This window comes from Hypanus sabinus, chromosome 4 (genome assembly GCF_030144855.1).
Source record: "Hypanus sabinus isolate sHypSab1 chromosome 4, sHypSab1.hap1, whole genome shotgun sequence".
NCBI lineage: Eukaryota > Metazoa > Chordata > Chondrichthyes > Myliobatiformes > Dasyatidae > Hypanus > Hypanus sabinus.
In genome coordinates, this window is record NC_082709.1 from 43,231,779 (window position 1) to 43,259,349 (window position 27,571).

General features: G+C 37.9%; 1 protein-coding gene across 11 annotated transcripts in view; it reads right to left on the bottom strand.

The window, feature by feature from the left end:
• LOC132392693 (E3 ubiquitin-protein ligase HECW2-like) overlaps window positions 1–27,571 on the bottom strand; it is a 305,761-nt gene that overhangs the window by 13,677 nt on the left and 264,513 nt on the right. For all 11 annotated transcript variants that reach the window (XM_059966929.1, XM_059966924.1, XM_059966920.1 and 8 more), the window contains 5 exons: window positions 20,583–20,712; window positions 19,057–19,203; window positions 18,443–18,557; window positions 18,271–18,356; window positions 18,071–18,183 (listed from right to left, as the gene is read on the bottom strand). In XM_059966929.1, the coding sequence (XP_059822912.1) occupies window positions 18,071–18,183; window positions 18,271–18,356; window positions 18,443–18,557; window positions 19,057–19,203; window positions 20,583–20,712 (591 nt within the window). The remainder of the gene's footprint in view (window positions 1–18,070; window positions 18,184–18,270; window positions 18,357–18,442; window positions 18,558–19,056; window positions 19,204–20,582; window positions 20,713–27,571) is intronic.

The following is a 27,571-nucleotide window of genomic DNA, read 5'->3' on the forward strand; positions in this document are numbered from 1 at the left end:
TTCCCAGCAAATCTTGGCCTACAGCCTCACGGATTGTGATTGTCTTAAGATCAAAATTATAAATAATTAAGAAATTAATTTATTTAAAACAACATCAAGGTACTCTTAATAGAAATAAATTAAAAAATTGAACATATTTCCTTTTAAATGAAGGTCAATGACCTTGTTCAAATGGATGGCCAGAGTTTGATAAACCAGCTATGGCTGTCAGAAAGCTGAGGGCCAGTTGTGAAGTATATCTAGCCGCTTGGTTCAGTGGCTTACCAAATATTCCCACTTTCAATGAAAAGTCCAGGGATAGAGCACAAGATTACCAAAATATTCCAAGATGCTCTGCTGCTAGATCCACACACTAGTTATTGATGCATTCAGGAATATTATCATTTGCAAACTAGGTTACATGATAAACGTGAAGCTCCACATTTTCAAACTGAAAGAAGCACAAACAATGCAAAGAAAGCATTATAATCCTTAAAATCTCTCACCAAGTTTTGTGTAGAGGAATAAATTATGTTAAGACTATGAGGAACTGTGTGACTTATGCTAAAGAGATGTTATTCACTAGCTAGCTTCAATATTGCATATGCCAATCATCTTAAAATTAGAAAATTGAATCAGCAGATTACAAATGAAATTGACAAGAAGCTACAGAGATGTAATGGTTGTTTAAGTAGCAGATTATTTTAAAATTACACTTCAAATTAAAATTAAGTGACTAGATTTTTTTGCATCAATATCAGTCTGTGTATATAGCCAATTAATGTTCTCATGTACTCAACATTTTAATTTTAATTGATTAATCATGTCAATACACTGCCATCAAATTGCTTAAATAATACTATCATAAATTCAGACTAGTACATTATAATTTTCTCTTTAGGATGAATTACTGTCAATATGCTGACAGAAGAAATGTTAATTTTATTATTTACAATAGTACACAAATTTGGTAAAATATTCTAAATCAAGAAATATTAACAACAGAATTCTATTTTCGGCAATTATAAATAAGGGCATAGCAGACAAAACTGACAAACTTGTGCTGATTTTTTGTGGAACTTTAGCTTAGCCACAAATGGAGTACTGTATTCAATTCTGGTCACTGCATTCTAGGAAGGATATAAAAGCCTTTGAAAATAAATGTATAAAATATTTATTAAAACAGTAAAACTCTCATCATCCTCTATCTGATTGTCCGCAAATCCCAATGGTTTGGCATTTGTTTCACTGGATATTGTTTCCCATATTCCAATGGTGCCATCCAAGTCACTGGGCCCTCAGTTCCCACTGTCTTCCAACATACTAGGCCCACAGTTCTCACTTTGCCTGCTAACAAACCAGGTATCTGCTTGCCTTGCTGCCTTCCTACTCACTGGGACCCCAGTTCGTGCACTGTCTTCCAACTCACCACATTCGTGGCTGCTGCACTGCCTTCCAATTTATTAGGGGCCTGATTCCCACACCGCTTTGAAAATCATCTGCTTTCTTGTAAGTTTACTGAGTTCTTGGGAAATTTATTATACTGCTGTGCCTCATAACATCTAAAAAGTGAATTAAAAGTGTATTGCTGCATTAATTGAAACAACATCCAAGAATTTGGATAAGTCCATTTGCTGGATTAACAGTTTTTCTACATGTTTCCATGGAACTTCTGTTTCACAGCAAAGTTGAATGATCAGGAAGTGTTCTCCATAGTGTAAAGACAGTAAGGAAGAAATGTTTAAATACCTTGTAGCTTCAGTTAAAGTATATTTTAAGTATTTCAACATAAATAATTCATTTGTTTAATTATTCCTTTTTTCCATAGACTTGCAGAATGTCCAAGAAAATTTTGAATTCATGATGTTGAAATACTGTCATATCACATTCACCATGTGAAATTTATTGGGCATTAGGTTAAATACCAACAAATAAAAATAAATCTGTGTGCTTTCATTTTGGCAATGTTTTTTCAGGAAAATTCACATGGGATTTAAACATTTTCATTACAGTAAACTGTGATAATTTGGAATCCATCCTTATTCAATGCAATTCTACTTTTTAACTTTCTATATGCATGTACTTATATAAATCGTATAGTATATTTAAAGTTGGGCATCCTTTAGGCTTAACTGAATGAAATTATTTTGTCCTTGTGAAGGATATGAGGAATACTCAACCCCCCTGCCCCCAGAGAAAAGAAGTTAGCTCTAAAAATAACACACACAAAATGCTGCAGGAACTCAGCAGGCCAGGCAACATCTACGGAAAAAAGTATGGTTGACGTTTCAGGCCAAGACCCTTTGGCAGGACTTGGCCCCAAACACTGACTGTACTTTTTTCCCATGGATGCTACCTGGTCTGCTGAGTTCTTCCAGCATTTTGAGCGTATTGCTCAAATTTCCAGCATCTGCATATTTTCTTTTGTTTTAGCTCTAAAATTAGTTGGGGAGGAGGGAATGTGCCAGGAGAGGGGAAAGGACTGATTCATGTCTACATAACTTCCTCCAGCAGGATTATGCTTAAGTAATTTCAATATTCAAATAAGACATATGGGATTTAACATAGTTGGCAACACTGCCTCATTTAGGTGTTTAGGGATTTGATGCTCATCCTTTGGCTCCTTACTTAAGACACAAAAGAATATGTAAGAGTACACTAAGTGCCATTATTTGCTGAATGAAAGGCAATGAATTTATGGTCTCCACTACACACTTCATTTTTCAATGTTCTAATACCAACGCAGTTCTGTGGTGTAGGATGCAGCTCTGTGTAGGACTCAAGGCATTGTCTGCCAGTTTAATCTAATATCAAAGATTGCATGACACCAGTTAAGGGACAACCAAGATGTTCCACCTTTGTCCCAGTCATCATTTATCACCTCATCTAAAACCGCTAACGAAGCTAAACCTAGGGTCTCTCTCTGTGCTGTTTACAAGACCTGGCATGAACATATTGACTATTTTATGTCCCAAAATTATAATCTTGACCAACATTTCAAAACATTTTATTGAAATACTCTGGGATGTATCAAGTACATAAAATGTTCCAGATAAAAAAAATGCTTTCCTTACTCCTGGGTCCAGTAAAATCACAGACTTGCCCATAGAGTATGACATTCCATTTTGTATATCAGCTCTCATGGTAATCACAGTTTTCTCCCTATTCACCAATAGCTGTGTTGTTAGTGGCGATATAATCAGTTATCAAATCTAATCCTAACCCTGCTTCTTCTCCCAAACAAAAAAGATAAAGTAGTCTTGGACCCATCGATAACTTCAATCATCAACACCAGTTATTGCTTGACAGCAGGGTAATTAAGAGGGCATGATGCAGCATAATCCTATCACTTAAAGACCTCAAAGCTTGAGGCCTTGTAGGAGTGGTGCAAGGAAAATCAATTAGGGCTTCAAGAGGGGTAGAATTATGATGTAATCATCTGATTGGTAAGAGCAGTAGGGTTGATTCACAATCAATTATGATATGGGCACTCTTGTTTAGAATGGAGATGGTAGCATAGCAGACATCCCACCCTGCAAAAGCTCATTTCAGCAAGGTAGCACCCCCGCCCCCGGTCGACCTCCAAGGGTGTATGTGATATTTTGTTTAGTGATTTTGTCTAATCTGTAAACCAAGTTGGGTATATGCAGAAAATGTGACATTAAAATGTGTTCTTATATTATATTACCATGGAGTTATTTTTTTGTTCTATTACAACTTTAAGCAAGTCTACAGGGAGTTTGGCTTCATCACATAGGACATCAATAGAGTAGTTCCTTAGCAGCTAGCCAGCTAGTTTAAATAATGTTAGCTATGCTAGTGAATGAACGACACCTGTTAAACTCACCTCAACATGTCTTTTACATTTTAACCCACCATGGGCAATAGAAAAGTCACTGTTGAAAACAGTGTCACGAGCAACACTGTCATTATTTTTGAGGTCGACAGTAAAGCCCGCCCACAGAAAAAACTGATAGGTCTACTTAGCACGATGAGAGACCAATCAGGATGCTCCCTCTCATTCTTCCTCTCCCTCTCTAAAAAAAAATCTATTTCCGGGATATTGTATATAATTTGCGGGCGTCAGGGAGCCACTATCAATATGCGGGAGACACCCGGAACTTCCAGGAGAGGCGGGTTGTCTGGCATAGAGAGGGTTGTTATTAGTACAAATTTCATTTTAAACTTAATGTACACTTATTTGAAGTCTGTTTCCAGCACTGGAATCCAAAGGCAGGCTTCTTTCAGTGAGAGCAAAGCAAAATTCACATCTTGTGAAGGCCTCATTCTGTACTGATGTCAGTTCAATTATATTCCAGAAAGAGGAAGAAAGAAAAGTGCAGACACTAAGATTAGAATTCCAGAATTTAGGGCCCTCCTGTTTGAAAGAACAACCCTGAGGAGAGATCATGATGCCAGAATGGCCTACAGGAAGCGCAGCCTTAAGGCGGCAAAATCCATTATCATAGATCCCCCAAAATCTGGGCCATGCCACCTTAAGACCATAAGACATAGGAACAGATTTAGGCCATTTGGCCTATTGAGTAGGCACCACCATTCCATCACGGCTGATTTATTATCCCTCTCAACCCCATTTTCCTGTCTTTTCCCTGTATCCTTTGATGCCCTGACTAATCAAGAATTTGTGAAACTCCACTTTAAATATATCCAATGACAGCCTCCACAGCCATCTGTGGCAATGAATTCTGGACCCACCACTCTCTGGCTAAGGAAATTCCTCATCTCTTCTAAATAAATGTCCCTCTATCTTGAGGCTGCGTACTCTGATCCTCGACTCCCCTACTATAGGACACATGCTGTCCTACTCTATCTGGATCTTTCAATATTCATTAGGATTCAATGAGATCCCCCTCTCCCCCACCATTCTTCTAAATTCCAGCAAGGACAGGTCCAGAGCCAAACACTCCTCATAAGTTAACTTGTTCACTCCCAGAATCATTCTTGAGAACCTCCCCTGGTTCCTCTCCAGAGCCAGCACATCTTTTCTTAGATAAGGGCCTAAAACTGTTCACAATATTGCAAGTGCAAATGCAATAAGTTATAACCTTTTGAAGAGAAAGAAGGAATTTAACCCAGCGAAAAAAGCCTTATGGGAAAAAGGTTATAAATTTATAATGCGTCACCCAGCAACATTGATAATTTTTTTGAAGGAGGGAAAAAGAAGATTTTTTTCCGACTATCGAGAAGCGGAGGTGTTCGCACAAAAACTTCCATCTAGTGGCTAATTATACATAGAGACTTCCAAACGTAATAGATTAAAGATGAAGATAGAGACAGTGAACAGAAGTGATGAACATTTAAGAATAATATAGGGGAGAAAAGCAAAATTTTAGAAATACTAATTGAGAATAGTATTTTTTTCTTCTTATGTATATACTTTTTTATGTTGCGGGGGTGCTGGGGAGCTTTGGACCGGTTTCTGCGGGATTCACGTGTGTAATCATGGCGATCGCCATGACCCGTACAACAGAGGGGGGTAATGTTGTGTTTATTTTTTCACAACATTAGTAGGGGGGTATTTTATTTTTTTCTTTATATTCTATTTTTCTTCTATCTTTTTGCCTGGATGTTTGGTGGGACACACATAGCAACATGGAGACTTTTAGAAAGATTTCCCAGGATACCACGAAAGTTGAAAGATTAGGTATTATTATAGATTGGAGTAATATAATTTAAAAAAATAATGACTAATTTACTGAATTTTTTAAGTTTTAATGTTAATGGGCTTAATGGGCCGGTAAAAAGAAAAAGAATTTTAACATACATTAAAAAAATGATAACAGACATAGAACATCAGAAATTAAAAAGAGACTGGGTAGGAAACGTTATTGCAGCTTCATTTAACTCAAAGGCGAGAGGAGTTGCAATTTTGGTTAATAAAAATTTACCAATTAAAATACAAAATGTATTAATTGATTCAGCGGGGAGATATCTAATTATACATTGTCAAATTTTTTCAGAACTATGGACCCTTATGAATATTTATGCACCAAACGAAAATGATGTAAAATTTATTCAGGAGGTCTTTTTGAATTTGGCTAATGCACATACTGGTAGGTGGAGATTTTAACTTTTGTCTAGATCCAGTTTTAGATAGATCAACAAAGGTTGTCACAAAATCAAAACCAGTAAAATTAACTCTATTATTGATGAAAGACTTAAAGTTGATTGATATATGGAGAAGAATTGAGAAGAATTAATCCAAAAGAAAGAGATTATTCATTTTATTCAAATAGACATAAAACATATTCAAGGATAGATTTTTTCCTATTATCAACGAACATTCAAGCTCGAGTGAAAAATGTGGAATATAAAGCAAGAATATTATCAGATCATTCTCCTTTAATAATGACAATGATAATGATAGATAAAGAAGAATCAATTTATAGGTGGAGATTTAATTCAATATTACTAAAACGTCAAGATTTTTGTGATTTTATGAAAAAGCAGACTCAGTTCTTTTTAGATACAAATTCACATTCAGTTGATGATAAATTTATATTGTGGTAAGCAATGAAGGCATATTTGAGAGGTCAGATAATAAGTTATACTTCTAAAATTAAGAAGGAATATATAATAGAAATAGATCAATTGGAAAAAGAGATTATAAAATTAGAAAAAGAATCTCAAAGAAATAAGACAGAAGAAAAAAGAAGACAACTTATTAATAAGAAGTTACAATATAATACACTCCAAACATATCAAACAGAAAAAATTAATTATGAAAACTAAACAGAGATATTACGAACTAGGTGAAAGATCACATAAGGTCCTTGCATGGCAGTTAAAAACAGACCAGACTTCTAAAACGATAAATGCAATTCGAACAAGAGTAAATAAAATTACTTATAAACCTTTAGAAATTAATGAAGCTTTTAAGAATTTTTATTCTGAGTTGTATTAATCAGAATCACAAAATGATAATGTCAAGATAGAAAGGTTTTTATCACAAATAACTCTTCCAAAACTAAATTCGGAAGAACAGAAGGGATTAGATATGCCTTTTACATTGAAAGAGGTCGAAGAAGCCTTAGGATCACTTCAAAGTAATAAATCTCCAGGAGAAGATGGTTTTCTGCCCGAATTCTATAAAAAGTTTAAAGATTTATTAATTCCTCCTTTTATGGAGTTAATACACCAAGCGGAAAGAACGCATAAACTTCCAGAATCCTTTTCGACAGCTATTTTAATAGTATTGCCAAAAAAAGATAGAGATCTTTTAAAACCAGCATCATATAGACCTATTTCTTTATTAAACACTGATTATAAAATAACAGCAAAAATTTTATCTAACAGATTATCTAAATGCTTACCAAAATTAGTACATATGGATTAAACAGGATTTATTAAAAATAGACAATCGGCAGATAATGTAACTCGGTTATTTAGCAGAATTCATTTAGCTCAAAAGAGGGAGGAAATGAGCGTGGCAGTTGCTTTAGATGCAGAAAAAGCATTTGATAGATTGGAATGGGATTTTTTATTTAAGGTATTGGAAAAATATGGATTAGGAGTATCTTTTATAAAATGGATTAAAACCTTAAATACTAATCCCAAAGCTAAAGTAGTGACAAATGGTCAAATTTCAACACCATTTCAGTTCACAAGGTCAACTAGGCAAGGTTGTCCATTATCACCTGCTTTATTTGTGTTGCTGATAGAGCCATTAGCTGAATTAATTAAGGGTATTAGATATTAAGGGTTTTAGAGTTAATCAGGAAGAATACAAGATTAACTTATTTGCTGATGATGTTCTGCTTCATCTAACAAACCCATTACACTTGTTGCGTAAATTATCCTATAGATTAGAAGAATATGGGAAAATATCAGGTTATAAAATAAATTGGGATAAAAGTGAAATTTTACCTCTTACTAAAGGAGATTATAGTCAATGTCGATTAATAACCGAATTTAGATGGCCGGCAAATGGTATAAAATATTTAGGTATAAGAGTTGATAATGATATAAAGAATTTATATAAATTAAATTACTTACCACTATTGAAAAAAATTCAAGAAGATCTTGATAAATGGATGGTATTACCAATAACATTAGTAGGTAGAGTAAATACCATAAAAATGAATATATTCCCTAGATTACAATACTTATTTCAATCACTACCAATACAAATACCCCAGAAGTTTTTTCAAGAGTTAAATAAATATGTGAGGAAGTTTCTTTGGAAAGGTAAGATGTCAAGAATATCATTGGAAAAATTGACATGGAAATTTGATCTAGGAGGGTTACAACTTCCAAATTTTAAGAATTATTATAAAGCAAATCAACTTGGATTTATTGCATCTTTTTTTTGAGAAAGATAAACCGGCATGGATTAGAATAGAACTAGATAAAATAGGAGAAAATATACCAGAAGATTTTATATATAAATGGGAATCTAAATGGATACGGGAAAAGAAAGAATCTCCTATATTAAAACATGTGATTGATTTATGGAATAAGATAAATGTTGACGATGAGATAAAGAAATCCTTATTAGCAAAGAGATCTTTAATTCAAAATAGACTTATTCCTTTTACAATGGATAATCAACTTTTATATAATTGGTTTCAAAAAGGGATTAGATATATAGGAGATTGTTTTGAAGGAGTATACAACACTCTGTTTTGTTACTTTCAACTAAGGGCTTATTTAAGAGAAAAATTAGGTCAAACAATATTATTGCCGAAATCTAATGAAATAGAAACTTTAATTCAAAAAGGAAAGATTAAAAAATTCATTTCTTGTATGTATAATTTGATTCAAAAACAGGCAATTAAACAAGGAGTCCATAAGTTAAGACAAAAATGGGAAAGTGACTTGAATATTAAAATTGAAGAAAAAAATTGGTCAAGACTATGTCTTGAGAGTATGACAAATACAATAAATGTCCGGTTAAGATTAGTGCAATATAACTTTTTACATCAATTATATATTACACCACAAAAAATAAATAAATTAAACCCAAATTTATCCGATCAATGTTTCCAATGTAACCAAGAAATTGGTACTTTTTTACATTCTACTTGGTCTTGTTCTAAAATTCAACCTTTTTGGACAAATTTAAGAGTTTTATTGGAATAAATTATTGGAATACAACTTCCACATAATCCAATATTATTTTTACTAGGTGATATTGAAGGGATAAAACCGATACCCAAATTGAATAAATATCAGAAAGAATTTATAAAAATTGCATTGGCAGTAGCCAAAAAGGCTATTGCAGTTACTTGGAAATTGGATACATATTTAAGTATAGATTGTTGGAAGAAAGAAATTTATAGCTGTATTCCATTTGAAAAAATTACTTATAATTTAGGAGATAAATATGAAACATTTTTGAAAATTTGGCACCCTTATTTACAAAAGACAGGATTAAATATATAGGTGCTCTGAAGATGAAATAATTGTTTATTTGGAGAAAGAAAGAAATATATATACTAAAGTTATTACGAACTCCATGGAGCATGTGGGGATCTTCCAATATCCAGGCACTCTTTCTTTCTTATTTTTTCTTTCTTTCTTCTGTTTTTTCTATAGGGATGCTAGGGGGAAGGGGTTAAGGGGAGGGGGGATGGGTACTATACATTTTTTTGCATACTTTCATTTTGTAACTACTTGAAATACAATAAAAAAAGTTTTAAAAAAATTGCAAGTGCAGTCTGATGAATCCCTTTTAATTCCTCAGCATTACATCCTTGCTTTTATATTCTAGTTCTCTTGAAATAAATGTTAAGCTTGTGTTTTCCTTTCTTACCACTGAATCAACCTACAAGTTAACCTTTATGGAACCCTTCATAGTGACTCCCAAGTCCTTTTGACCTCTGATTTTTAAATTTTCTTCTTGTTTAGAAAATAGTCTATGCTTTTATTCCTTCGGGCAATATGCATGACCATTTTCTTCCCTACATGATATTCCATCTGCCACTTCTTTGCCCATTCTCCCAATCTGTCCACATCCTTCTGCAGACTCCCTGCTTCCTCAACACTACTTGCCACTACACTTGTATTTGTATGGTTTGCAAACGTGGCCACAAAACATCAATTCCATCATCCAAATCATTAACATTTAATGTGAAAAGAAGTGGTCCCAACACCAAACCTTACAGAACACCATAGTCACTGGCAGCCAACCAGAAAACACCAGTCAATCCTCTATCCGTGCTAGTATAGGATAAAGGAACTAGGGCAAAGGATGAACTGAAGGAAATTTATATTGGGCAAGCCTTTGACAAAGTTCCACGTGGAAGGTTAGTTAAGAAGGTTCAGTCGTTAGGTATTAATGCTAGAGTAATAAAATGGATTCAACAGTGGCTAGATGGGAGATGCCAGAGAGTAGTGGTGGATAATTGTTTATCGGGAAGGAGGCCGGTGACTAGCGGGGTGCCTCAGGGATCTGTTTTGGGCCCAATGTTGTTTGTAATATACATAAATGATCTGGATGATGGGGTGGTAAATTGGATTAGTAAGTATGCCGATGATACTAAGGTAGGAGGTGTTGTGGATAATGAGGTGGGTTTTCAAAGCTTGCAGGGAGATTTATGCCGGTTAGAAGAATGGGCTGAACATTGGCAGATGGAGTTTAATGCTGAGAAGCGTGAGGTTCTACATTTTGGCAGGAATAATCCAAATAGAACATACAGGGTAAATGGTAGGGCATTGAGGAATGCAGAGGAACAGAGAGATCTAGGAATAACAGTGCATAGTTCCCTGAAGGTGGAGTATCATGTAGATAGGGTGGTGAAGAAGGCTTTTGGAATGCTGGCCTTTATAAATCAAAGCATTGAGTACAGAAGTTGGAATGTAATGTTAAAATTGTACAAGGCATTGGTAAGGCCAAATTTAGAATATTGTGTGCAGTTCTGGTCACTGAATTATAGGAAAGATATCAATAAATTAGAGAGAGTGCAGAGACGATTTACTAGGATGTTACCTGGGTTTCAGCACTTAAGTTACAGAGAAAGGTTGAACAAGTTAGGTCTCTATTCATTGGAGTGTAGAAGGTTGAGGGGGGATTTGATCGAGGTATTTAAAATTTTGAGAGGGATAGATAGAGTTGACGTGAATAGGCTGTTTCCATTGAGAGTAGGGGAGATTCAAACGAGAGGACATGATTTGAGAGTTAGGGAGCAGAAGTTTAAGGGAAACACGAGGGGGTATTTCTTTACTCAGAGAGTGATAGCTGTGTGTAATGAGCTTCCTGTAGAAGTAGTAGAGGCCAGTTCAGTTGTGTCATTTAAGGTAAAATTGGATAGGTATATGGACAGGAAAGGAGTGGAGGGTTATGGGCGGGTAGGTGGGACTAGGTGAGATTAAGAGTTCGGCACGGTCTAGGAGGGCCGAGATGGCCTGTTTCCGTGCTGTGATTGTTATATGGTTATATGGTTAAACGGTGTTGGATAGACTGTTGAGTCTGAAGGCTGATTAAGTCCCCGGGACCTGATGGTCTGCATCTCAGGGTACTTAAAGAGGTGGCTCTAGAAATCGTGGACGCATTGGGAATCATTTTCCAATGTTCTATAGATTCAAGAACAGTTCCTGCTGATTGGAGGGTGGCTAATGTTGTCCCACTTTTCAAGAAAGGAGGGAGAGAGAAAACAGGGAATTATAGACCGGTTAGCCTGACATCAGTGGTGTGAAAGATGCTAGAGTCAATTGTAAAAGAGGAAATTACGACACATTTGGATAGCAGTAGAAGGATCAATCCGAGTCAGCATGGATTTATGAAGGGAAAATCATGCTTGACTAATCTTCTGGAGTTTTTTTGAGGATGTAACTATGAAAATGGACAAGGGAGAGCCAGTGGATGTAGTGTACCTGGACTTCTAAAAAGCTTTTGATAAAGTCACACATAGGAGATTAGTGGGCAAAATTAGGGCACATGGTATTGGGGGCAGAGTACTGACATGGATTGAAATTGGCTGGCTGACAGGAAACAAAGAGTAGTGATTAACAGGTCCCTTTCGGAATGGCAGACTGTGACCAGTGGGGTACCGCAAGATTCGGTGCTGGGACTGCAGCTGTTCACAATATACATTAATGATTTAGATGAAGGGATTAAAAGTAACATTAGCAGATTTGCTGATGACACAAAGCTGGGTGGCAATGTGAAATGTCAGGAGGATGTTATGAGAATGCAGGGTGACTTGGACAGGTTGGGTGAGTGGGCAAATGTATGGCAGATGCAGTTTAATGTGGATAAATGTGAGTTTATCCACTTTGGTGGCAAGAACAGGAAGGCAGATTACTATCTAAATGGAGTCCAGTGAGAAAAAGGGGAAGTACAACGAGATCTAGGTGTTCTTGTACATCAGACAACGAAAGCAAGCATGCAGGTACAGCAGGCAGTGAAGAAAGCAAATCGCATGCTGGCTTTTATAACAAGAGGAATTGAGTATAGGAGTAAAGAGGTCCTTCTGCAGCTTTACAGGGCCCTGCTGAGACCCCACCTGGAGTATTGTGTGCAGTTTTGGTCTCCAAATTTGAGGGAGTGCAGCGTAGGTTCACAAGGTTAATTCCTGGAATGGCAGGACTGTCATATGTTGAAAGATTGGAGCAACTGGGCTTGTATACACTGGAATTTAGAAGGATGAGAGGGGATCTGATTGAAACAAATAAGATTATTAAGGGATTGGACACACTGGAGGCAGGAACCATGTTCCCGCTGATGGGTGAGTCCAAAATTAGAGGGCACAGTTTAAGAATACAGGGTAGGCCATTTAGAACAGAGATGCAGAAAAACTTTTTCACCCAGAGAGTGGTGGATATGTGGAATGCTCTGCCCCAGTAGGCAGTGGAGGCCAAGTCTCTGGATGCATTCAAGAGAGAGTTAGATAGAGCTCTTATAGATAGCGGGGTCAAGGGATATGGGGAGAGGGCAGGAACGGGCTACTGATTGTGTAAATCAGCCATGATCACAGTGAATGGTGGTGCTGGCTAGAAGGGCTGAATGGCCAACTCCTGCACCTACTGTCTATTGTCTATTATATTTCCTACAATATTTACCTTGTTAAGTAGCCTCACGTGTGGCACCTTATCAAAGGCCTTTTGAAACTCTAAGTAAACATCATTCACTGACTCCTTTGTCTATTCCTACCTATTATTTCCTCAAAGAATTACAACAAATTTGTCAGGCAAGATTTCCCCGAGGGGAACCTTACTGACTTTGGCCTATTTTATCATGTGCCTCCATGTACCTTGTAACATCATCCTTAATAATGGACTTCAACATCTTCTCTACCAATGAAGAGTTTGTAATTTCCTTTTTTCTGCCTCCTTTCCTTCTTAAAGATTGGAATAACATTTGCTGCTTTTGAGGACCCCAGAACCATTATAGAATCTAGTGATTCTAAATGCCTCCACAATCTCTTCAGCTACCTCTTTCAGAATCCTGGGGTGCAGTCCATCTGGTCCAAGTGACCTACCTACCTTGAGACCTTTCAGCTTCTCGAGCACCTTCTCCTTAGGAATAGCAACTACACTCACTTCTGCCTCCTGACACTCTCAAACTTCTGGCATACAGCTAATGTCTTCCACGGTGACCTGTTATTAAGCTTGTCTGACATTTCTTTGTCCCACATTACTACCTCTCCAGTATCATTTTCCAGTAGTCCAATATATATCTTCACCTCTCTTTTACTCTGTATATAACTGAAAAAACTTCCTTTTATATTATTGACTAGCTTACCTTCATATTTCATTTTTTCTCTCCTAATGAGTTCTTAGTTACCTTCTGTTGGTTTTTAAAAGCTTCCCAATCCTCAAACTTCCAGTTATTTTTTGCTATATTATATGCCCTCTCTTTTGATTTTATTTGTCTGTGACTTCCCTATCAGCCACGTTTGCATCATCCTCCCTTTAGAATTCTTATTATTTGAGATGCATCTATCCTGTGCTTTCCAATTATTCTGAGGAACTCCAGTCATTGCTCTTCTGCCATCATTCCTGCTACCGTCCCTTTCCATTCTATCATATTACGATCACTGCCTCCTAAGAGTTTCTTTACCTTCAGCTCCTTAATCAAATCTGTTTCATTACATAACACCCAATCCAGAATACCTTTCCCTTAGTGGGCTCAACTGCAAGCTGCTCTAAAAAGTTATCTTGTAGGCATTCTACAAATTTCATCTTTTGGGATCCAGCGCCAATCTGATTTTACCAATCTCCCTGCATATTGAAGTCCCCCATGACTATCGTAACTTTACCCTTTTTATGTGCCTTTTCTATCTCCCATTATAATTTGTACCCCACCTCCTGACTACAATTCGTGGTCCTGTGTATAACTTCCATCAGTGTCTTTTTAATTTGACCCACAAGGATTCTGCATCTTCTGACCCTATGTCATCTCTTTCTAAGACTTTTACTTCATTTTTAACAAACAAAGCCACACCACATCCTCTACCTACCTGCCTCTCCTTTCGACACAATGTGTATCCTTGGATGTTAAGCTCCCAATTATGATCTTCTTTCAGCCACGACATAGCGATGCCCACAATGCCATACCTGTCAATCTCATCTGCCTTATTCCATATACTGAGTGCATTCAAATGTAACACCTTCAGTCCTTCATCATCCTTCATCACCTTCATCATCCTTTTTGATTTTGCCCCCATGTTACTCTTCAACTCATCCCACTGACTGCAATTCTGCCCTACCATCTGCCTGTCCTTCCTGACAAGGCATCTACTGTATAACAATTGCCCCATCCTCAGCCCTGTCACTCTAATTCCCATCTCCTGCCAAAATTATTTTAAACTCTCCCCAACAGCACTTGCAAAATTGCTTGCAAGGATATTGGTGTCCCTCAAGTTCAAGTGTAACCCATACTTTTTGTACAGGGCATACCTTCCCCAGAAGAGATCCCAGTAATCCAGAAATCTGAAACCCTGCCCTTTACAATCAGTTCCTCAGCCATGCATTCACCTGCCAAATCATCCTACGCTTATCCTTACTGGTGTGTGGCATAGGCAGCAATCAAGAACTTACTACCTTTGCCATGCTGCTTTTCAGCTTTTTAACTGAACTCCCCATATTCTCCCTTCAGGACCTCATCCCTTTTCCTACCTATGTCATAAGCACCAATATGTACCAGGACTTTTGGCTGTTGACCCTCCCCTTTTAGAATATGCACCTGATACAAGACATCTCTGACCCTGGCATTCTTCCATACGCGTCAAAGGTCATCCAGCTACAGCTCTGGTTCCTTAATACTCTCTCAAGGAGCTTCAGCTTGATGTACTTCATGCAGAGGTAGCTACCAGGGAGCCTGGAGGGTTCCCACATCTCACGTAAAGAACATAACCCAACCAATCCTCTCAGAACTACCATCATGCAGTTAGTATGCACAAAGTACACAGCAGATGCTGTGGTCAAATCAAGATGTACAAAAAAGCTGGATGAACTCAGCAGGTCGGGCAGCATCTGTTGAAAGCAGCAATCAACGTTTCGGGTCGAGACCCTTCGTCAGGACGAAGCATGAAGACCCACTCCATAGGCCCCATGGTGGTGTAGTGGTTATGGTGACGTTATTACAGCTCAGGGCATTCTGGAGTTCAGAGTTCAATTCTGGCCCCATTCGTACGGAATCTGTATTTTCCTCCCAGTGTAAAGATACACCAGTTAGTAAAGTTAACTGCTCAGCATAAATTGGCCTGTGATAAAGCTAGTATTAAACAGATGGGTTGCTGGGGGTGGTGGGGTGCAGTTCATTGGCCTGTTCTGTGCTGTATCTCTAAATAAACAGAAAGACAGATAAATAAAGAATGAAGAAAAGAATGAAAGAAAGAAAAAAACAGTTGCTTTTCTTCAAGCATTTGGATACGATGATCATTTTGATCACTAAAATGAACTTTTGGTTTTAATTGTACTTTTTCTTGTAAACATCAGATCTCATTTACATTTAAGTACAGGTAGTCCCCGAGTTACGAATGCCCGACTTACAGACAACTCGTACTTACGAACTGAGGAAGGAGAACGCCGTCCACCATTTTAAGTCGGATCGTGATGCCGTCCGCCATTTTAAGTCGTTGCCATTGACACTGTGTTGAGTGTTTAACTTTGTATTTGGCTTAAATTTTTCTTAGTAAGATTCGCCCTAATCCCGCCACTCCCCGTTTTGGTCGGCTGGTGGCGCAGCGAGATCAGCACTGGGCTGGAGAACGGAGGTTCCCGAGTTTGATTTAGAGACAAACCGCTCCTGTGCTGGGTTGATGTCGATCCAGTGACTCCCGTACCATCCATGCCAGGTTGATGTCGAGCTCACAACTCGACCTCACAAAAAAAACTACCACATCCAGTTTAAATTCCCACACGGAATATTGTGGCGGATCAAATACCCAAACACAGCACAAGCCCCACTTGTCCCATTTAACCTGTCTCAGTGCGGACCCGGGGAATTCAGTGCGGTGGCCCTTAGGACCCAGCGGACCTCGGGACCCGCTGCCCACAGTGTTTCTGTTTCATTGACGGGAAGCGATCGAGATTGAAAATAAAGTGGAAATAATAAAGCATTTGGAAAGAGGTGAAACACCATTGGTCATTGGAAAAGTGTTAGACTACAGTTGGTCAACGATCGGAACAATTTTAAAGGATAACGAATAAAATAAGAATAATGGAGCATGCGAAAGGTCCTGCCCCGGTGAAAGCTACGATTATTACTGAGCAACGCAGTGCTTTAATTATTGGAATACATACGTTCTTTAAGTGTTTTATATGCATTGAAAGGTAAAATAAATACTATATACTAAGACAAACATTTGACTAACTGACACTAAATAATACCGGATATACCTGTTCTGACTTATGTACAAGTCCGACTTAAAGACGGACTCAGGAACGGAACTCGTACATAACCCGGGGACTGCCTGTATGCTTTCCTTGTGAATATTACTTATAAGATTCTGTGTGCCTGTGATGCTGTTGCAAGTAAGTTTTTTTTACTGCAACTGTGCACACACGTACACGTGGCAATATACTCACCTCTGACTTCCCCAAAGCAAGAAGTGTCTTATTTCAGTTACAATATCAAAAGGTGATAAATGATTTCAGAAAGCACATCAGTAAAAGCAAATGAAAAATGCAAGAACCTTTTTTCAACAAGGGTGAAGTCACTCAGCCCCTTGACTCACTTCAGAATATAATGCAATATCTATTAAAATAGTTCAAGATATAGTGTAATCAAAACACTTGATCTGTACTACCCTGTATCAAAACAAACCAATTTATATCTTGTATTATTGTCATTGTCATTCTACAGCAGTGATGAATAAGAACACAACAGATTGTACAGCTGCTGGAAATCCTGAGCAACACACACAAAATGCTTGAGGAACTCAGCAGATCAGGCTACGGAAACAAATAAACTGATAACATTTGGGCTGAGACCTCTCATTAGGGCTGGAATGGAAGAGGGGAAAAGCCCCTTCCCCTTTGTCTTTCCATTCCCCCCACTCTCCACTTTCTGCTAGGATCACTTCCTCTATGATTCCCTTGTCCATTCATCCCTCTCCATTGATCTCCCTCCTAGCACTTATCCCTACAAGCAGAAGAAATGCTGTAATTGCCCATTCATCTCCCCCCTCACCTCCATTCAGGGCCCCAATTAAACTTTTCAGGTGAGACAACATTGGTCCTCAACATTGGTGAAACCTGAAGTAGATTGGGAAACCGCATTGTTGAGCACATGCGTTCCATCCATAAAAAGCACAATTTCCCGATGGCCAGCTATTTTAATTCCAATCCCCATTTCCATTCTGACATGTCAGCCAATGGCCTCCTCTACTGCCTTGATGAGGTTTCTCAGGTTGAAGGAGCAACACTTCATATCCCAGGCTGGGTAGCCTCCAACCTGATGACCTGAACATCAATTTCTACATTTTCACCCCTCTCCCCTCTTCAGTTACCCACTCTGCCCCCATCTGTATCTCTTCTCCTCTCCTCACCTGCTTACCACCTCCCCATAGTGCTACTGCTCCTTCCGCTTCCCCTATGGTCCACTCTCCTCTCCAATTGGATTCCTCCTTCTCCAGCCCTTTACCTTTTACAGCCATCACCTCCCAGTTTATCTTGGCCCTACCTTGGAAGTGAAGTGATTTTGCCCCACTTTTCAATACAAAATCTCCGTGGTCCGTTGCTGCCACGTAGTGATGCAAAACCTTCATAGGGTATACTTGAAGTACCTGTGACAAACTAACAAAGGAATAAAATTTGTTAGTAGCATAAGTGGGTAACACAGATGCCTATGATGGTGGTTAGAGTAATTGATTTTTTTTATACCTGCAGTAATCTTAGTCTCTGCTCATTGTTAAATCTTTCCACCGCAGCCCAAAACCACCTGATCACAATGTGGTTATCATGGTATCCTTTGGGAAAATAAATGAATATTTACTAGATGGTGTTTCCAAATATTAAGCCATTACTGTGTTTAATTAAATTCAAATAATCTCACCTCCCCTGTACTCCGTATTGTTCCTCCAATCACTTAAATCAATTTCTGCAGTACCTGCGATCACTAATTCTAATTCCCTTGCATCAAACACAGATACAAGCCGAGCATCCACCACCTGGAACAAGTAATTGTCATTGAACAACTGTATTTAACACCAATTAACAAATGAACATTTTCTCAAGATAATAGTGAGAGCTTGCTTTATAATATTAGGAATCTATGAGTTTTAATTTGTCCAGAAATAGAGTGAACATAAAGCAGATTATTTGCAACACTTCCATTTACTCCATCATCATATTTGATTATATTTTATTATCAAGGATGATTTTGGTTTTATTAGAAGTAACTGTTCATACTAAATTTTAACATGGAAAATAATTAGCAATAATATCTAACTCTGAAACACAAATTCCTACTTTCTCCATTTCCTCTGATTCTTAAGAATCTTCTCATTTTGGAAAATAGGACAGCAGTTAGGAAAACTATCCCATATTTTAACACCAAATATTTAAAGGTAGCAAACATGATTTCACTGAATACTGAATACAACCCACTGTATAACAATAATATAATAAAATCTACAAAAAAACTTTTAAGTTCCGAAGTGTACTTACCTCATAGAAGCCTCGGACTAAGCTCTCTGTTTGTTGCACAACACCTCTCTCAATACGCCATTTTACCATCTTTTCAATGTATTCCTTTTTATTTTTTTCTACAACAGGAATGTTTGCTCCACCTGGTTTCAGTTCTCTCTCTGTAATCTACTCCAAAACAAAATTAAATAATTTCCACCCTTAGAACAATAAAATTTCAGTTCAATTCGAATAGTGTTTAAAATAGTGTTTAACAGTTCTAAAAATAGACAGTAGCACATATAAAGCATTCATAGCAATAAGTCATGAACATACAAGGTTTTTCTGACTGAAGGCATCAACTGAACAACTGAATTTTGCTAACCAATACTGTTTAACTACTATGCACAGAATTTTGTAGACCAAAATTGTCTGATTACCATTGCTGTAATCCAATGAACATGTTACAAGGAATTAATTATAAAGATTTGGGCTATCAGGCTGTTACTTACAAATCCCAAAAAGAGTAGATAAAGCTATTTATATTTGATGAAACTATTTGTTTGGCTCATCAGCTTTGTTTTATATTTTAGATAGTGAGATTAAAATTATATCTTGTAATTGTGACAGGTTTATGATTGTAATTGTAGTTTCTGATACTGAAAACTACAAACAATAAAGCTAAAAGAGCAGAATATGAGGTTTACTATAATGGTAAACAAGGCATGTTTAGACTACAAATTTTATTTTTATAACTTAAGCAAAAAATAAATGGTTCAACAGTGAGTTGCAATGGGTAGAATTTATTCGGATAGCAAGGAGCATTTTAAACAGTGCCCTCAACAGTTTACTTTAAGAATGGTACTTTGTACTCTTATTTCCTTGGCACTGGTCTCATATGTTAGATCAAAAATTAATCACAATTGTGAACATTATAAACAAATACAATCCAGATTTAATTTAAATATTTGTCTTATTTTTGGCAATTCATATATTGACTGAATTTTAAGATGACATTTTTTATATGGTATGAAATTTCTGAAATCCCAATGTTAAGAAAATTGTAGCTTTGTTTTAACTTAATATCATTCTCAACTAAATTTCCACATCTAAGTTATGAGGTAGTTGGTGTTTCAGAACATGCATCTCAATAATGTGGCATTCCATGAGGACAAAGTTGTCAACCAGATTAAAATATAGAATGAAAAGGAAGAAATTAATTGCAGAAGAGATTGTTTCAGGCAAACTACATGTTGAAGGAATTAAATATCAGAGCACATTCATTATTATTAGAAAGTAAGGGTAAAAAAAATAGAGTTGTGGAAAAGATATACCACAAAGATATAGCAGAGATAGTCAACTAGAGAAATTATATAAGCTCCATGTACAAAAGAAGAAAATAAATTAGGGATACAAAATAAAAAGCAGCAATTCACCTTGCAGGTAATAACATTTATTTTTTCTCTTAATGAGCTATTAATTTCACCCACCTAGCAAAAATGCCATCATACATTTCAATGTCACTGGTATTCAAAACGATTATATAAAAGCCTCACTGATCCACCCACCTGACCAAAGACTTCTTCATTCACAGTAAATGTTAAGTCTAAGATATCACTGATATCATTATCTTTCATCCACTGCAGACTCTGGTGAAATTCTTCATCCAAATATTCCAGATCACTAAGATCACAAGATCTAAAAAGAAAACACAACCATGAAGGGTGTTGCCATAGTTGCTTCAATTACCTCATTGCTAACCAGCCCAGGCATATTTATTCTGAAAATGTCAAAGAAAAAAAAGTTACAATATTCTAAAGCTTCCAAATATAACAGTTATGTTTCACACAGACCCATGTGAAGTCCATTTTAAAGGATTTTCTGCAACAAGAATTTGTAAAGAGATATTGTACCAGTAGAATTTCAAATATTAAAGCCTTACACATATAAAACCACCTGAAACCTTAGAGGTAACTTCCTTGTAATGATTCAGATAAAAATATGCCTCCTTATTCCTTTTAGAATACTTACCACCATGCTGCTAACCCTGGTGAATCTGTCCTCCTGGTGGGATGGAACATACACAGGGGTTGAGAAAGTTACGTTCCGGGATACTGACTATAATTCTCTGAATACATACATTTCTAGGCCGTCAATTGACAAATCTGTAAAAAAGCTCCCCAATTAAATAAAATCATTATTCAAGGATCAACTTTATTTACACTTTCCCTCACCTCAGGTACCAAACCACTCTTCTTCAAATCATGAGAGCCTATCATGATTCTCTAGTCCTTGCAAACTACTGCTTATCCTACCTCCAAACTGCCTTCCTTCCCAAAGACTTCAAGCATGTTTCAATCACCCAAGTTCATATGCATCCCAGGCCGAACTCTTTGCTTTAAGCCTTCCAATTCATAGTTCTGAAATAACTCCAATCAATAACATGCTAGTAAATGGAAATCAGATAATCCCTTACAAACCCCCCCCCCCCAATCCCTTACAGCCTTATTGCAACTGTTGCTAAGTTTGACACACAATTCACATACAACACTTAGAGTCATAAGGGTACTGCACAGAAACAGGCCTTTCAGCCCATCTAGTCCATGCCAAAGACTATTTAAACTGCCTATTCCCGTCAATCTGCACTAGGACCATAGTCCTCCATATCCCTACTATCCATGTTCCACCAAACTTCTCTTAAGTGTTGAAATCAAGCTCACATGCACTACATGCTGGCAGCCCCTTCCACACTCACGACCCTCTGAGTGAAGAAGTTTTCCCTCATGTTCCCCTTAAACTTTTTACCTTTTCACCCTTAACCCATGACTTCTGGTTGTAGTCCCACCCAAGCTCAGTGGCAAAAGCTTGTTTGCTTACATTTGCCCTATCTATACCCCTCATAATTTTGTATACTTCTATCAAATCCCCTCTCAATCTTCTATGTTCTAAAGAATACAGTCCTAACTTATTCAATCTTTCCTTATAACTCAGGTCCTTCAGACCTGGCAACAACCCTGTAAGTGCCTGCTTGGCTGATTGTTCTCTGGTGAAATGTAGTATCTCTCTCTGCGAATAAAGAACACAGGCAACCTTTCTTATTGTAACAATGGAGGGAAAACCAGAAGATTTTGCAAGCTCCATTTTGGAAGAAAATCATTGTACATTGTTTACAACCATCATCATCTCAACCATCATTTTCATTGTGGTTCTTTTCCTGCTTTTGATGTAGCAGAAGATAAATATCATGATGTTCTTCTTAATAAAGTGCAAATACTGTGTCCCAAGCTAAAATTAAGCTGGAGGGTCGTTTCCTGAACACACCCCAGTGGATACAGCATCATGTAGGAAGCCCATCTCCAGGAGCTTATCATATTTCTGGATGACATCTGCTCATTCTCTGAATCATACCATATTATAAAGTGGACAACATCTGATTTGTACAAAAATTCAAGGTACATTTATTATCAAAGAATGTATACTATAGACAGCCTTGAGATCCGTCTCCCTACAGGCAGCCACTAAACAAAGAAACCCAACAGAACCCATTAGGAAAAGACAAACATCCATTGTGCAGAAAAAAATGTTCAAACAACAAAAATAAGCAAATAACATTCAGGACTGAAGTTCATAAAAGTGAGTCCACAGCCATTAAGCCAGTCATCCCTGCAGAAGACCTAGCAGCCTATCAGTTGCAGACCATAGCCTCAGTTCAGTGCAGAGATGAGTAAAGCTCACAGAGCAGTGAGCTGGACACTGGCTCATCCCTCGCCTCTGGCCCTGACACCCTGACCTTTTCAATCTGACGTAGTGCTTAAATCAGCCAACCCTCAGATCATTCGCACTCTCAGACCCGGGCCTGGGAGCTGGCCCAGTCACCTTGGCTCTGTCTCATCTCCACTCACCTTGCCTCATCAAATCACCCCCAAGTTCACTCCAGTAGTAGCCAAACGTTGCTCATTGCCCACTCTCGGGTTCAGGCCCTACTGCCTCAGTTTGGCCTGTACCCACCACAACACAACATTCTTGCACATTTCAAAACCTCTGTTCACACCGCAAAAAATGACAGGTCATACAGGCAGTTCAAAAGCTCAACTTCGAAAGGGAAGTTACAGTCTTTTCATTGCAGAGATCGCATCCCAGGAAAAAGTGTGATTAATACAGAAATGTATAGTTTTGTTTGCTATCAGCAAGCTGTCACTGTGCTTCACCAGTGCCATCATAAAACATAAAACTTTAAAGTCAGAACGAAGTCCATTGGTACCTGCTCATTATTCATGTAGTCTTCAGCAACTTTAATGAAGTCCAAGAGCTTCCAAATACTTGTAAAATTATAGCCAAAGCTAAAAAGTCACCAAGCAAGCAGCATGAAGCTAGTTGGTGATCTCTTTAAATACTTAGGTTCAGCTGTGTGAGGTCAAGAGGTGGTATAAACTTAATAATAAAATTGAAGCAATACAGTTTTGTCATGCGTAATGATCTACCAACCCAGCACAATCAGCAGGCGTGCTCTATGCACGACTTCACTCTCACCAATGGCACCCAGCATGCCACTCAATGTAGACCTAAATACCATACTGGAGTCAAAGCAGCACGTTGCAACAGATATGGCATATAATGGATTTAAATTCTGAGCCCATTTTCCAAATGCTGCTATAATTTCATGGAATACATCAAGTACAAATTATTTCCAATACCACTGAAACCATTGTTTTGGCAGATGTTGTTTGGGTGACCTAGAAGTAAAATAAGAGACAAGCTGGAAGATATAACACCTAAAGTGAAATACAGTTTAATACTTTCATTAGTCATTGAACAATGCAGTAATAAGCATTTGTTTCTGTTTGCTTTCCCATTTTGATGTCACAAAATCTCAACAAGCCCCAAAGCTAAAGTAGCCCAAGAATTGCTGTTATTGCGAATTTGCTGCTTAGATGGGATTCTCCCTACAATAAATGTTAAAAGCTCTTTCTGTTGCAATCATTTACAGGCAGAGTAGATCTTGATCAATAAACTATTATTTTCAAGTATGGTTACCACTTTACCCATTCAGGGTGAGTGACAATGACTCCATTACACTTCTGACTCTGATTTTAAAAATGTTGGTTAAGTTTTCAGAGGTCAGAAAGGCTGCACAATCCAAAGAACCCAAGCATTATTGTCTTTTTGCTTTAGTGTTGTTGCAACTTGTCCTGACCAGTGATGTGCCCCAGGTGTTAATGGCAGTGAAATCAGTGGCAGGGACATCACAGAAGCTCAAAGGAAGATAGAAGCGTCTCTTTCATTCTCAGCACTTTAATTGTGTTGTACATAGTGGCTGAAAATGTTGGCTTTCGCTTATCATACTATCATGCATGCTGTATAGGATCTGCCTGAGGCTGGCAGGTGCAGTTTCAGTTTCAGTTTCAGAAGCAAATTTAATATCACCAGCATGTGTTGTGAAATTTGTTAAATTAGCAGCGGTAGTACAATGCAATACATGATAATATAGAAAAAAAAAGCAAATAAATTATTATATAGTTACATTAAAAATACTGCAAAAACAGAAATAATAAAAAAGTGAGGCTGTGTTCATGATTTCAATTTGCATTTAGGAACCGGATGGCAGAGAGAAAGAAACTGTTCCTGAATTGCCGAGTGTTCCTTCAGGCTTCTGTATCTCTTCCCTGATGGTAACAAAAAGAAGAGGGCATGTCCTGGGTGATGGGGGTCCTGAGTAATGGATGCCACCTTTCTAAGGCACTGCTCCTTGAAAATGCCTTGTATACTGCAGAGCTAGTACCTATGATAGAGCTGACTAACTTTAAAACTTTCTGTAGCTTTTTTCAATTCTATGTGATAGACCCCTCCACCCTCACAGCAGACAGTGATGCAGCCTGTCAGAATGCTCTCCACAGTACATCCATAGAGGTTTTTGAGTGTTTTAGGTGACAAACCAAATCTACTCAAAATCAGAATAAAATATACAAAGAAATATATGAGTGTGTATGAAACATAATATATAATGAACCATATTGAATTAGAAATGACCACTAAACATTAGTGAAGGCTTCCTTTTGATCTCATAACGAGGAAAAGTTACTGATGGCACAGTTGAAAATGCTCGGACTGAGAAAAAATCCACAAGGAAACCTCCCTTGAGCTTCATTGATCAATTTTACTGGGATTCCTTTGCACAAGCATGTGTGGAATCTTGCGTGGAGACTAGTTTGTTTGTTGTTCTCATGACCTGGTTTCCAACATGATTAAAGATTAAAATTTCAAGGAGCCTGACCCCTTGTTAATTGCTTGGTTGTGGGCCATTATGTTTAAATTAATCTTGGAGAGCCTCAGCCTTCTGATATAATAGTTGCAGCACCGATTAGCTTTCCATTTTGCCTACATTTGATCATGGTTAGAGTGTAAACATCCCCGAGAAGCAATTTCATTAAGTTCATACCCAATGTCTAGTACTGCTTCCAGAAGACCAGGTTTGGTCTCTTGGTATAATAGTGACAATGATAATATTGTTTTTGCTGCAGGTCATTGAGAAACACACATAACTTTGGATGGTAGGTTTCAGACATGACAAGCACTACGATCTCTTCCATCAATCTTACTACAGTCAGATCTGTTTGCTACATTTACATGTGCCCTTCTTCCCTCTAAACTTCTGCTAAGTGTTGTAAAAAAAACACAACAGGTGAGGATACTTCCTATGGTGGGTGTATCCAGAACTAGAAGACCCTTTAGAACAGAAGTATTGAGGTATTTTTTTTAGCCAGAGAACAGTGAATCTGTGGAATACTCTGCACAGATTCAGGGGAGACCAAGTCCGTGGGTATACTTAAGGCAGAAGTTTTATAGTTACCCGATCAGTCAGGGCATCAAAGGATATGACAAGTAGGCAAGTGTATGGGATTGAGTGGGATCCAGGATCAGCCATGATAGAATGACGCAGCAGACTCAATGGGCTGAATGGCCTTATTCTGCTCCTATATCTTATGGTCTAGGAGGAGACTAGTAAGGCATGCATTTCAAGTGAGAGGAATAAGTTCAGATGAGATGCGTAGGACAACACAGAGCGGAATGCTCTGTCAGGGTTGGTCAAGGAGGCAAATATGACAGAGGCATTTGAGTGGCTCTTAGATCTGCAAAGGATAGAGAGATATGGACATGTAGGCAGAAAAGATTAGTTCAGTAGGCCTGTTCCTATGCTGTTCTAAACGTATTGATCAATAACATCTCAGAATCTGTAGTCAGTTCTGATATTCATCAGGTTCATTTCTACCTAAATGTACTTCACTACATCCTACTCCTTCCACACGAATGGTGCAACGATCCTGTGGAGTGGAGCAGTCTGAGGTTCCCACCCGAATCAAAATGGCAGCACTCACTCCAGCGCCCAAGATAAGCAGTGTGACGATCACCCAGTAGCACCCACACCTATGACCATGAAGTGCTTTTGACAGTTTACTAATGACCAGAATTACCTCCTGCCGGAACAAGGACCTGGACCCACGGCGACAGGTCTACAGCAAATGCAATCTGCTTTGGAACACCTAGACAATCCCAAGACATACATTAGGCTACAGTTTATTGATTAAATTGGAAGAGGCTGCAGAGGGCTGTAAACTCAACCAGCTCTGTGACGAGCACAATCACCCACCCCCATCATTAAGAACATCTTCAAAAGGCAGTGCCTCAAAAATTTAACATCCATCATTAAGGACCCTTACCATGCAGGACATGCCTCTTCTCATTCCTACTATCACAGAAGAGATACAGGAGCCTGAGGACACAAACCCAACCTTTTAGGGAGATCTTCTTCCCTTCTGTCTGCTTTCTGGATAGTGCATGATCTCATGAACACTACCTCACTAATTTTATTTCACACTATGTAGGTATTTATTTATTATAATTTATGGTGATTTTTTAATGTCTTGCACTGTACTGCTGCCACAGAACAATAAATTTCATGACATGTGTCAGTGATAATAAACCTGATTCCGATTATAACTCAGTATTCAATACCATTATTCCCTCAATACTAACTACCACGCTTCAAAACCTGGTCATCTGCACTTCACTCTGCAACTGGATCCTCATAGACCACAAGCTGTTCAGTTCAGTAATCAATTCTGCTCCTTACTGACCATCAACACAGGCACACCTTAAAGATGCATGCTTTGCCTACTGCTCTACCTACTCTGCAGTCGTGACTGTGTAGCTAAGCATAGGTCAAATGTGATCTATAAATTTGCTGATCACACAACTGTTGGTAGAATCTCAGATGATAAGGAGGAGGAACATAGGACTGAGAATGATCTGCTAGTTGAGTAGTGTCACAACAACCTCGACTTCAACAGCCGAAAGACGAAGGAACCAATTACGGACTTCAGGAAAAAGAAGTTAGGGGAACATGTCCTCAGTCAAGGGGGTAGCAGCGGAAAGGATGAGCAGTTTCAAGTTCTTGAGCATCAACATCTCAGAACTTCTCAGGCCCAATATTTTGATGGAGTCATGATGGAGGTATAGCGGCTATGCTTCATTAGCAGTTTGAGGAGATTTGGTATGTCAA